This window comes from Photinus pyralis, unplaced genomic scaffold (assembly GCF_008802855.1).
Source record: "Photinus pyralis isolate 1611_PpyrPB1 unplaced genomic scaffold, Ppyr1.3 Ppyr1.4_LG2, whole genome shotgun sequence".
Classification (NCBI taxonomy): domain Eukaryota; kingdom Metazoa; phylum Arthropoda; class Insecta; order Coleoptera; family Lampyridae; genus Photinus; species Photinus pyralis.
The window spans coordinates 8,193,920-8,207,138 of NW_022170403.1; the positions used below are offsets into that span (position 1 = coordinate 8,193,920).

Sequence of the window (13,219 nt, forward strand, 5' to 3'; positions counted from 1 at the left end):
GTCTCTACCAGCACAAGTTGCAGGAGAAACCTGGGTATCTGCTCAAGTCGGCCAGTAGGAGTTTCAAAATTGACATTTACTAATAGGCTTGCAATCAGAAGAAATATTTGAAAATAAGGGTACCGCAGGTCTGTACCTGCTGCCAAACACCGTACACTTTGATGGGTTCTTTCAATCCACCAAAAATTAACTCAAGAGAAGAATGCTTTTTGAGAATGTCGTGACCTACAATCAAATTAGCGCACAAATCCTTCAATCTACTATACTCCGTTCAATAGTTATTGTCCCAGTAGTAGGCCATGTTAGGGTGATGAAATTCACTGTGTATATGTGCTGTCACTCATTATAGGTTATCTCCATTTTATACAAAATGATAATTTCCTGTCAATGTGCAAAACCTAGTTGCCAGATTTAGTTTTGGATTTTGTGGTAATCTTGTTATATGTTTGATACGTATAAATTTCATGAGAAACAACTTGCTCAATACATTTCATACTTTATTGAGTAGGCAAATGGCTCTAATGAACATTATTAATTTCAAAAGGCTATATATGAACTTATTTACAATTACATGCTTAGTAATAGCAGGTTGCTGGTGGTGGGCTTTATGAACTAAACACTTCCACATTTAAATGCCGATATGCTGGTCTAAACTTCGAACAGCTTTAGTCTGGAGCTGAAGCAGCTTTGGGAGATTTGTGGTGTAGATTCTCAGAAGATACCCACTGCTCGATAAGTCAGTACCATCATATCCGAGATGCCCTCAACAACCGCATTGATACCTAACTGCGCTTGAGTGTAGTTCTTGCTTCCACGGTGCCATTGGAATGTTCTTCCTTGGGTCTTTTGTTTTGCGTCTGTGATTAGTACATTACTGTTAATCTTATTTCCGACGGGTAGCTTACTATCCTTGGGGAACCTTTTAGTCTTAGAGCAGCTGCCTGATGGAAGTAATTGATTAACCACCCAATTTTGAAAAATCTCCCCGTTCATAGTTTGGTGATAATCCCTATTGTTACTATTTCAAGTTTGTAATAGATTACACCCTTCCAAAAATCCAAAACGAGACGTGTTCATTTTTCGAGTGATAATTCCAAATCAGTCGTTGCAAATCTTCCCGAAATGAAAAATTTTTATATATATATATATCAGTTTTAGGTGGTGGGCCAAAAGGTTTCAATTCAAAAGTATCCAGCCGGATAATTCTTTCAATGGTTTTTTCTGATACCTATAATAGTACAAACCCCAAAATTAGACCGAAAGTTAAGTTCAATGCATAAATACTCACATCCCAAATGTCACTAAGCCGGGCTAAGATTTCCGCTTTCCTTAGGTCTGGCCTGTCTGTTTTATAATGCCTGTAGGATTTTAAAATTTGCATTTTCGCATCTGAGTTTATGGTTTTCGGCATATTTGCTTAATTATAAATCACAATTGACCGATACGTATCCATGACGCCGATATACAAACATATTAGGTCTAGTGGCAAACAAAGTGTGAAAGCACTGACAACATTGTACGTTTAACCTCAAATAGTCAAATTAGACATTCCTGTACTTCACAGCTGATTCTGATAGGAAGTTTTAATTTTATTAAACATAAAAACAAAATTCCATGGCTACCTACTTGGACAATAACTATTGAACGGAGTATACATCCTACTAATAGGCTTTGTGCCCTGATTTTATTACAGGTCATGACATTCTCAAAAAGCATTCTTCCCTTGAATTAATTTTTGGTGGATCGAAATTTTGATTTTGATAAAAAAAATTTTGTGATTTTGACAAGAGAAAATAAACGATTTCGAATCTAAATCGGGACAGAACTCATTAGATAAAGAATTGATTACCTATTATTTTAGGTAAGAAACTACATAATTGGCCACAGTACTATCTAATTAAACCAAGGTTTTCTTTTTTGCCTACTGCAGCAATCGTTAAAATCTATATAATTAGTTACCTATAAAATAAAATGTTCATAATAAACCTCTCTTCTACAAGATGAACTTACCTACAATAAATATAAAAGTCAACTAAAAGGTATATTGTCAGTATAAATACATTTACGTGGATAAAAAATATAAAACTACATACAATGATTTCAAGTGTTTTTTTGTTAAATACTGGAAAATTTGTTAAGAAGATTTGTAAATCATGCACACATAAAAATATGTTTAACTGTAATAGTCGATTGCTGTCACAACAAATGCCAACTAACATATACCATAGCAGTGCATTGTTACCTAATGGCATTAACTTAGGAGGTAAGTGTTTGATGTAAGTTGGATTAATCAATAGTATATAGTCTTCTATTGTAATTTATAACCCATTACAAGCCAAATGTAGCTAAGTTCTGGGCATGGTGTATAATAAGACAGAGAGAGACAGAGTATACGTCCAAGCCGCGGAGACGTTTACGGCGTGTATTTTTCTTTGAAATAATGAACATACGTAAAAAATATGCAGGTTTATTGCACCATAATGACATATTCTAACGTATAATAATGCGGTTTAAAATGCCAGCGTTATAAAATAGTATATTAAAGTACAAGTGTCATTTGACGAAGATTGTCGCACGAGCTAAACTCCACTTAAATTTGTCAGAGCAAACGGCCATATGTCACATAATTGTTATACCTACAATTTGTAAATCACAAAGGTTATTTTAATTGTACTATCTTTTAAAAATGCCTCCACAGCAAGCAAATAGCTTAATTGCAAATACTTAATATAGTAAACCTAACACTGACATTTTTTTTACAATTAATTTAGTTAGCATGATTAACCATGATTATTGAAACATTAAGAGTTAATATCTGTAATTATAGATAAACAATTAGTTCATGCGAATTAAGAAAATTATGAAATTCAAAATAACTCGTAATAGTTTATTCCCACAGTTTTTAAACTTTTAATTAATTGACGGAAATAGTTCACACAAATCGAAGCAGACACAATTATTGTGGCTAAGGTGGTTACTGTAACATTAAAGTAATGTAATCTAGTGGAACATCTGTCTTACTTAGTACGACTGAAAATAAGGAAAATAAATATGGCACAAACCAAGATTAGAGGTGAAGAAGCAAAGAGCACTTGGATAGTCTTATTTAAAATACAGGATGAAGCTACAAGAATGGACAGCAACATCATAAGTGATTTTAAACCATTCTTATGAAGCCTTTGCTAAGAAATTAGTCAAGATGCTAACATTGAAAACTGAAAAAAACAATTGGGGACGAGTGCTTAAGGGTGAGATTAGAACAATGAAACAATTACAGACTCTGCAATATCTACACTATTACTCATCTGAAGGTAACAATGATTGTGATAAAGATGCGGACAACCTCACAGACAGCTGAGGTATTAAGAGATGCTCACTTTCCTAGAGCACCAAGATGATGCGGCCCACACTGTGCGGTCTTGGTGAAAAACTAAAATCAAATGGCGTGAGATTTGGCGACCTGAGTGACCACTCGATTGACCTAGGAAAACTCTGTCCAGGCAGTTTCTCACCAAGAGTCCATAGTATGGGGTCATCTCGCTGCAACCACAGATCGTTTCTATTTGGGAACAAGCAATTTATTAGACCTTTCAAATGATGTACCACAAGCCCCTACTTTCTGTTTAAAAATTTAGGGGTTGCCACCTTTACCCTCAGGGTATTAAATTTAAAAAATATGAAATCGACAGATCTCATGATTTTTCCCTGCACCCACCAGAGTTAAGAAATAATGTATTATTCCTTTCAATTGCACCGTACTGTATAACACATAGTGAACATCTGTAGCACCATCACAGGATATAACCAAAATACAAACTAAGTATTTTCAATAGTAAAATTATTTAATTGACAGAAATCTATCAGTCTTTGCCCATTGCAATTCTTTACTTTTTCTTCATGTTTCCCTAGGATCCTTTCATTACCCATGTTTTTGTTTCCAACTTGACTGTTAAAGTCACCTATTATGTAGATTGTACCTGGACAGTTTTCAACTGTCCCTCCCAAAAAGAGGATTTAACTTCCACTTTCTCATCCTCGTTCGGTCCATACAGTACCACAAAGGTGCCTGTATATATTTTTCGCTTGATTTTAACTCTACCGTTAGTATCCTATCGGAATATCGCTACCATCTTTGTAATTGGTTGATTCTATTCCCCCCTAATTATGCACCCTACACCTTCTTTTGCCTTTTTTTGCGATATCTATACATCTATACAGTGTGATTGATTTTGCATGTCCAAGCGAATATTTCTTTTATTATTGTAGATAGGAAAAAAGTGTAAGAAGCAAAAATATTCTACTTTCAATTTCTGATAAAGCCTACACATTCAAAAAAACAAGTGATATAAAAACAAAAGAGCATAAAAAAACAAATTAATTTTTTTAAATAGAACGGTCTGTAATATTTATAAAGAGTTTGCAATTCACTTTATGATATCAAATATTTCAATTACCTACCTTAGAAATTAAAGCTACAGGAATGTATTTAGAACCAATCGCAGTAAATATGGAAATTTAAACACATAAAATCTACAACATGAAGCAAGAAAACAAATGAAAAGTATTTACAGAAATAACTATTATAACTTAAGACAACTTTAAATACATTGCACTCGCTTCCTATGTATTTTTATTACAGCAAATAAAAAATTGTTTTCATCATTTCGGTAATTATTAACGATCCTCGAGATCGTTTATAATTTTGTATCGCAGCCCGTCTGTCCGTGTGCACGATAAGTTTGTGTAGAAACGTCCGATAGCTTTGAAAATTGATACACATGTTCTTCAGGATAAAAAGTTACAGCCCAAAAACTGTCCAAACCTCCAAAAGGGTTTCTTTTATAACTCTTGTTACAAAGAACATATGAATGTCCGGTTTTCTGTGTTAATAAATATTCCTTAAACTTCATGCAACTATGCAGATGCAAAAAGCATTGCGCATGCGCATTTCAACTTTTGTATTTGCGCTATCCCAATTTTTTTATTTGTTAAGATATTTAAATGAAATGTATGCAGGCACAAATAAAAGTAAAACTAATGCTAATTTAAAAAAATTTGTTATGCGAATGCGCAATCTCAAATTGTTTATTTGTTAAGATATTTAAATGAAATTTCACATTTACGCACCTCGAATAAAATTAAAACTAATGCTGATTCAAAAAATTTGTTTTACAAGCTATGTATCTATATATCAAATATGTGCGACATCCACTTCTCACCTCTAGATAGTATCTTATTAACTCTTAGGCACGAATAAAGTACTTGATTTTTAATTTCTTAATTTATATACTTAAAATTTTCTTTTTAATCATTTTTCTATAAATTCTACTATAATCTTTTTTTTCTTTTTTTTATATACCTATAATGCGCCTTACGTTTAGCTTTATTAGTAATTGACCTGTAATTGGATGTATTTATATCTGTCGGTCAATAAACATTATTATTATTATTATTATGTTGATCTGGTGGGACAGAATCAACCTGTATTGTAAACATGATGTATGTGCGAAGATCTCGAGGATCGTTCGGTATTCAATTGTATCGGATTTTTATTGTGTTGCATTGTGGATCTTAAAAATTGTATTCTTCACTAAATTAGTTTTGTTACAGACATGACTAGGAAAAAATTCCCTTTTGTTTCCACACTTACTGCGATTGGTTTTAAAATATTACTGTAGCTAATGTCTAAGGTAATTATAACCTGTTTGGCATCATTGTAAAGAATTTCAAGCTCTTTAAGAATATTGCAGAAAAAAGAAAGTTCCATTTAAAAAAATTAATTTGTTCGCCGATGCTCTTTTGTTTTTATATCACTCGTTTTTTTTAATGTCGTTTTATCAGAATATGAAAGTAGAGTATTTTTGTTTTTTACACTTCTTTTATTATCTCCAATAATAAAAGAAATATACGATTGGACACGCATAGTCAATCACACTGTAGATAAGTAACTGTCATTTCTCCCATTTCTTTTCCCAATCCCTTCTTTTTGTCTCTGTTATGCCTACTATATCTAACCCATACTTGTTGCATTCGTCACTTCTATTTCTTTTCCGTTTTTTCCCCTTATATTCCACATGGCATGTTTCCAGTACTTTTTCATTTCTTCCTGCTTTTCTTCTTTCGTTTCAGTCCGTTTCCACGGACAACAAAAATGAAAATACTTAAAAGCATCATGGGGATCACCAGATTATACAGGGTGATTCCTATAGTACCTGCCACCGTTTGGGAGCGTGTAGGTGGTGCCTAGGGGAGTATTTTGATATAGGACACTTGGGGTCGGAAATCTAAAATAAGGGCGCCAGAACCAAATTTATCTTCTGGAATTTCACGCCTGTATGTAGGCAACCCAACCGACCGACGTTTCGCGCGGAGCGATGCAGAGCGAGTTAGCGCGAGGAAGCGACATGGGAGGGAAGGAGGGAAAACGACAGTCAAAAGCAATAACGTTTACAAGTGTTCAACGTGGCCACCGTTGTTCTCAATGCACTTCCTACATCTAGCCAACTATTATTATACTATTGCCATAGTGTTTATTCACTTGATACGCGTCGTTGCAGACGGGATTTCGTGGGTTTAAACAAAATTCTATGGACCAATGGTCTGAAATACAAAATCTCACTTCTCCAAATACCCAATTACATCAAAACCATTCTATTCTCCTTTCTAGAAAATCGCAGCTTCGCCGTTAAAATTCGCGCATCCCTTTCCCCCACCAAAACCATACAATCAGGGGTCCCGCAGGGGAGTATCCTAGGCCCAATCCTTTTCAATATCTTCATGCGGGACTTCCCTACTATCAATGCAGACCTTGCAATGTACGCAGACGACACAGTCATAATAACCAAAGATGAATGCTTGGAAATGGCCATCTCCAAACTGCAAGACGCCAGCACTATTCTCAGTAGATGGTTCAAGAAATGGAACCTATCCATTAATTATGATAAATGCGTTACAAAAATATTCACACTACGACGTATTAATAACCCACCAAACATCAACATTAACGGTCACATCATTCAATGGAACGCCAATGAGGAGCCCGTTAAATACTTAGGTATATACCTTGACAGTAAACTCACGTGGAAACACCATATACTCAAAAAACTAAACGAAGGACACACGAGACTAATCCAGCTGTATCCACTTCTAAACCGAAAGTCCGCCTTACTTCCTCAATGCACTATTATCCTGTACAAAGCACTGATACGTCCATTAATCCTCTATGGGTGTGTGGTATGGGGAAACACAGCCAAAACAAATCTTCAAAGACTTCAGATACTCCAGAACAAAATCCTCAGAATTGCATTCAACGCCCCCTGGTTCATCACAAACCAACAACTGCATTACGAACTAGACATCGATACAGTTGAGCAGCATATAGCGAAACTTACTAAAAAATTTCACGCCAACCTCAACAACTGCAGTGGTGCAGCCCACTACACACTGGGACGACGAGGTATCCATGTACGACTCAAGCGTAAACTACCCCAAGATATATTCCTTAGCGACGACAGCGACCAGTGACCAGTTCCAACAAATCCAGTGCTCACAAGTGAACGTAACGTAACATTTAAACATTCTTGCGGTCATACATACCGCTCATGTTAGTTATATACTAAACACATCCTTGTTAACAATGCCTTGTATAACAGTGTAAGTAAATTGTTGAGCAGGCAAAAGCCTAAATAAAAAAAAAAAAAATTCTGATCAAGTGTCAGCCACACATCGCCGCCTGAGATCGCTCCGTGTGCACCGCCGGCCGGTTGGGTTGCCTACCTACAGGCGCGAAATTCCAGAAGGTAAATTTGGCTCTGGCACCCCTATTTTAGAAATCCGACCCCAAGTGTCCTATATCAAAATACTCCCCTACGCACCACCTACACGCTCCCAAACGGTGGCAGGTACTATAGGAATCACCCTGTATAGTCAGAAATGAAACAATCCAGAAAACATTAAAGGTACAGCCACTTCTAAAATTAATAGAACAATGGGAACTGAGTTGAGGGGGATATCTGCAACAACTCGGAGAAGAGGTACCAGTAAAAAGGGCGTGGGAGACGAGAGGTCAGAAAAAAAATGAAGTGGCAACGAAAATACTGTACGAGAAAGGAGTAACATGAGAAGAAGGAAAGGAAAGACCTTAGCACGAAATAAGAAAGAGTGGTCAAAGTTTGTGTATGCATACAACACTAAATTTAATTTTCTTGTTAGAATGCAATAGAATTTGTTAATTTTGGTTGCCCAATACCGTAAGGTAGAAGAGTTTTTTGATAATATATATTGCTGTGATATTTCGTCTGGCAGGACGAAATTTTGGGATTCGTAAGTAGAATGGACAAGGGCGGTTTCCTATTCTCTATGTAATTAATTTTCTTAATCTAAATTTTTGTTTTGTGTCGTTGGTTACTGAAACAGAAATTATTGTTACGAGAAAGAGGTGAAGATTTGTATTTGTGTACATTTTTAATCTCATCTTTAATTTTATTTAACGTAGATTTCTGAGAATTTTATATCGCTTTTATTCTGTTATCATTGTAAACGCTTAATTTAATTGACAGGTGGATGTTATTCATCGCCTTTTCATTGTATTTAAAAGAAAGAAAATTTTATTTTTCCTAGTATTTTAAGCTTTGTGTTATCTCTTAATGTCGGTTAAAAATTGATTATAAAAATAATTTCTACCTCTGGTTTAACGTGCGTTAGGGGGGAAATTTTCTGTTGTCAACTGCTTATCATTGGCTGTTTTAATTTGTAATTTGGAAGAAGGGTTTCCACCTTAAATAGAACGGACTGAGAAGAGGAAGAGCTTTTTGCCACTGTCAACGCAGAACTACGTTTGTTTGAAATTTAAATCGCCTTTTGCCAAGTTGAGAGCAGATCCACGTCTGCAGAAGTTTGAAGTTTGTTTTGGAGTTGTGAAGTTTTAATCGTCAGTTTTGTTGCCAGTTAGGGCAGTTTTGCAGTTGAGTGAAGATTTTTTTTATTTTGCTTCGGCGAGTTACCGCAGTAGTTTGGATTGTGTAGAGGCCAGCCAGCATTGGAAGTTGGTGGAGTTTCCGTTTTACGGAGTGGCAAGCAGAGTTGCGGCAGGTTTGACTTGCGGCAGTATTGGAAGTTTGGACCTTCAGTAAAGTGCGTCACTAAGGGGTGGTCGGCGCCGACTTAAGTGTTTTTTTTTGTGTAGTTTGAACTTTGTTGTTTTTTTTTGTGTAACGTATTTGGATTAGCAGTTTTGGACATGTACCAAATGTAAGTAAAATTAAGTTTTAATTTTAGTTTTTTTTTCTCTTTGTAATAATTGTTTGTGTCTCTTGTATAACTTTCATGTGTGTGTGACAATTAAATTTGAATTTTGTAAATTTCACAATAATTTCTGTGTGTCATTCGAACGATTTCATTTCCTTTAATTTACTGTTTTCTTTAGATACTTGCCCAAGGTCCATTTTATTTAATCAAAATTCTTAAGATCGATTTGGAATTTAAGGTATTTGGTCTATCCCACTATCTGGTAGAAGTTAATGGTTTAACTGAGAAAAGAGTCGAATTCCTCCTCTGTGCTGGGGAGAAGTTTTGTTCCGAGGAAGATAAAGGTTTGAGCTAGCTAGGTTTGTTTAGGTGTTTTGTGTACGGTCTTTTTGGCCTACGGACCGGTGCACACAGCAATATTAAAAGATAAGAAAGTAGCAGCCTGTGGCTTCTACACGTAGCGTGTTATAAAAATTCTGATAACAAATTCAGATTCTCAAAAAGTTGGTACAAGATTTTTCAAACATTTCAAATAGGTTTTTTTAGTCATAAAAATTTGAACCACCCTGTACATGCTGAAATGTATGTACTAGGTACCTACATACACAAAATAATGCATTACCCATACATAGCAATATAATAATAATGTCTAATGTACCTACATGGACCTACACCACAGCAACAATACAGAAACTTGCCATACATTCAAAATGTACACCCATTATACAGACGGTCTAAATATTAGAATATGCACCAAAACAATAATTGTAACTAACGATCGCGTTTGATAAAAAAATGTTAAAGTATAACATAATATAACATTTTTTTTAAATTCAATGTGTACTTGATTTCCAAAATCTGTAACGCTTTTGTGAAGCGCTATTTGGCAGCTACGAATAACTCTTAAACCCAGATATGGTATTAAGTCACATGGTATATATTTCCCGAAAATAAAGCTTATAATTTCAGAGTCAAATAAGGAATTTTATGCATTATATCCGATGATCTTGAAGAATTTGGAAAAGTCATATGATGGAGATTTTGATGACATCTGTGATCGTTTTGATTATTCCATAAGGTACAATATATTAAATAGAAATTATAGATTATGTTTCCCTGTAATCAATGTATATGCATTACTAATACCTGATGGTCATGACACAAAAGACAAACGTCAGTTGGCACACATACTGGATTGGTGTTTAGAATTTGTAAGAAAAGAATTCACGAATGGTTCTTTTACTGAATTATTTCAGATAGCCACTGGATGCATATTGCAAGATGACATAGTGGATCAATCGGAAAATCGATGGGGAAAGCCGTGTTGGTATCAAATTGAAAGTATAGGCAAATATGCAATGTGTGATGTAAAAAGAATGGAAATGGCTAGTTATATGCTTTTAAAAAAACATTTTTCCAAATTTTCTTACTACAAGCGTATTTTGGATTTAGTGACAAAAACTTACTTTGTAACAGGATTCGGCCAATCGCTTGATATTCAAATGTCTACAGATTATCAGAAATCCCGTAACCTAAGAATCCTGTCACTGCACACATTTTACTGCCAATATTACTACAAAACATTTTTTTTTATATGTCGAATCTCAGTATACTTGGGCATGTACATCACTGACCGAAATTATTTCAAATATCACGATGTAATTGATAACCTTTTAGAACGAACGGCTGCTCTCCAACAAACACAGGTTAGTGTTCTACTCGTTTTAATGTTCATTATTATCACTATTGTTTTAGAACGATGTGTGGGATTGTTTCGGTAATAGCGATAAATATGGAAAAATAGGAAACGATATACAAATTGGAAAGGCAACATGGTTAATTGCAACGGCTAAGAAATTAGCAAACATTCACCAGTTACAACTCTTAAAAGAAAATTATGGCAAACTCGACTCAAATGCTTACAAAATTGTTCGGCAAATTTACGAGGATATAGATCTATTCGAACACTACAGAGAGCATAAAACTCAGGAGATTATGAAACTTCACAGAGATATTGAACTTACTTTGCCTGATCCGCTTAAGCAAGTTATGTATCAATGTATTGAGATGTATGACGCCAGAGATAATATGGTATTGGAAGGAAATGATCATAAAGCTAAAACTGATCTGCACAGTTTTACCTAAAACGTCATTTTTATTCCAGAATAATTGGTTTTCATGGATTAATACTTTTATTTTATACTATCTAGTAATCGCCGCTATCGTGTTTTACCATACTGGAAGTGTTGCCTAGCAACATAAACCGACATCTATCTAAACATATATATTAATGTGTCAAACTATGTATGCATATGCATGTATAAATACACTTTATTCCGTATAACTTCCGTTGCACGTCATCATATTCTATGACGTAATTACTATGCAATAATGCCAAATCTAGTTTTGAGCGATTTAGGTTATGTCACTTGTCAACAAGACAGTGCATTCTTTGTGTGAACAATCCACACCTTAAATTTCGTTAATTGGAACCACAATATACATACAATATACTTTAATAACTTATGAAACTGTACAAATGTAGCATCTCTTTTACAGAGAAAGTAGGTACTAAATATAAAATTTTACAGGTTATGTGATGTGATGGATGATATTCAAATTAATCGGAATCATCGGAACTGCTTTCGTGTTCAAAGTTTATAATAATAGTAGCAACGTTTTCAAGATCTAATTGCTTTTCTCTTTCGTACCACTCGTGTATTAACAGTTTCCGTATCCTTAACTGAATTGCGCCACGTTTCGGAAGTTATCGATTGTAGTGATTCTTGTCACATGTTTATGCAATTTTCAATGCTTCGTCCATCTCTACCAATGTGTCGATTGTAATAATTTTTCGCTATGCCCCAAATATGTTCGATAGGATTAAAAACACGATGATAGGGTGGTAATCGTAAAACGAAGTAACCGTATTGCTCGGCTAAGTGGTCAATGCCTTATGCGGTACATTTTAGCTGATTTATTCCTAAAAGTATCAACAAGATTTATATAACATCAAATAATTTGCGAACGTACTTACTGTGCAACCTTTTCAACAGTTCGGCTGTAAAATCATTTTCGGAGAACTGCACATTATGATCACCTAACCACACTTTAATGTTGTTTGTTTTCCCGTTATCGAACACAATTACTAACGGGTTATCTAAATTCTTCAGTAATTTCTCTTCAAACCAATGCACAGCGAAAGACGTAGAAAATAATCAAAATCAAATCAAACGAAAAGTAAACCAAAAGCAACCTGTCAAATTTACAAATTTAAATGCGACAACATAGCGAAATGCTACCAATTGTTGCGGCTAAAATAAACTACATGCTTAATGTGTTGCCTAATAAACGAAAGTAAGTTTACGTTGGTACGTCGTTTTCTTCAGGGAATGACGTGCAACGGAAGATATACTGAATAGACCGTAAAATGTTTTACATTAATTCAGCTTACGTTACTCGTTTCGAAATTCTTGCCTCAGCTATGCTTCAGCTTCATAAACTATGATTTAGCATACCCATTTGTAAATAACTATTGTTACTCAATATGTAAATACAACAGAAAAATGGGATGATTTTTCAATTCAATACAGAAAATTACCACCGTTTTCTAGGAATGAGATGTCCTTGAAGTCAGTTTACCAAAGAATACTATCTATTTATATACCTTTATACAGCCTTTACATGCCATTGGAGTAATTGCAAGTAATGTTTTACTCAGCTTTTAGAAATGAGTATCTGAGATTATTGTTTAGTGAAGAGTGTTACATTTTCATTTATAAACGCATACACATAACTTGCGTTTACTTGAATAAACCACCTAATCTTAAAGAAGTATGTTACCTGGAGGAATAAGTTGAATACTTCTTTTACTTTCTGATCTTGCGCCTCCACTGGCTGTTAACATTTCTTGCAAATGCTTTAACTGATTGTTAAAAACACTCTCAGGTATAGTCTGAAACATTAAAAAAAT

At 34.7% G+C, this 13,219-nt stretch overlaps 1 protein-coding gene across 1 annotated transcript in view; it reads right to left on the minus strand.

Moving 5' to 3' along the window:
* Window positions 1-13,052: 13,052 nt before the first annotated feature.
* LOC116162820 (DNA topoisomerase 2-binding protein 1-like) overlaps window positions 13,053-13,219 on the minus strand; it is a 29,920-nt gene continuing 29,753 nt past the window's right edge. The window contains exon 13 of the mRNA XM_031476543.1: window positions 13,053-13,201. Coding sequence (XP_031332403.1) covers window positions 13,073-13,201 — 129 coding nt within the window. The 3' untranslated portion in view covers window positions 13,053-13,072. The remainder of the gene's footprint in view (window positions 13,202-13,219) is intronic.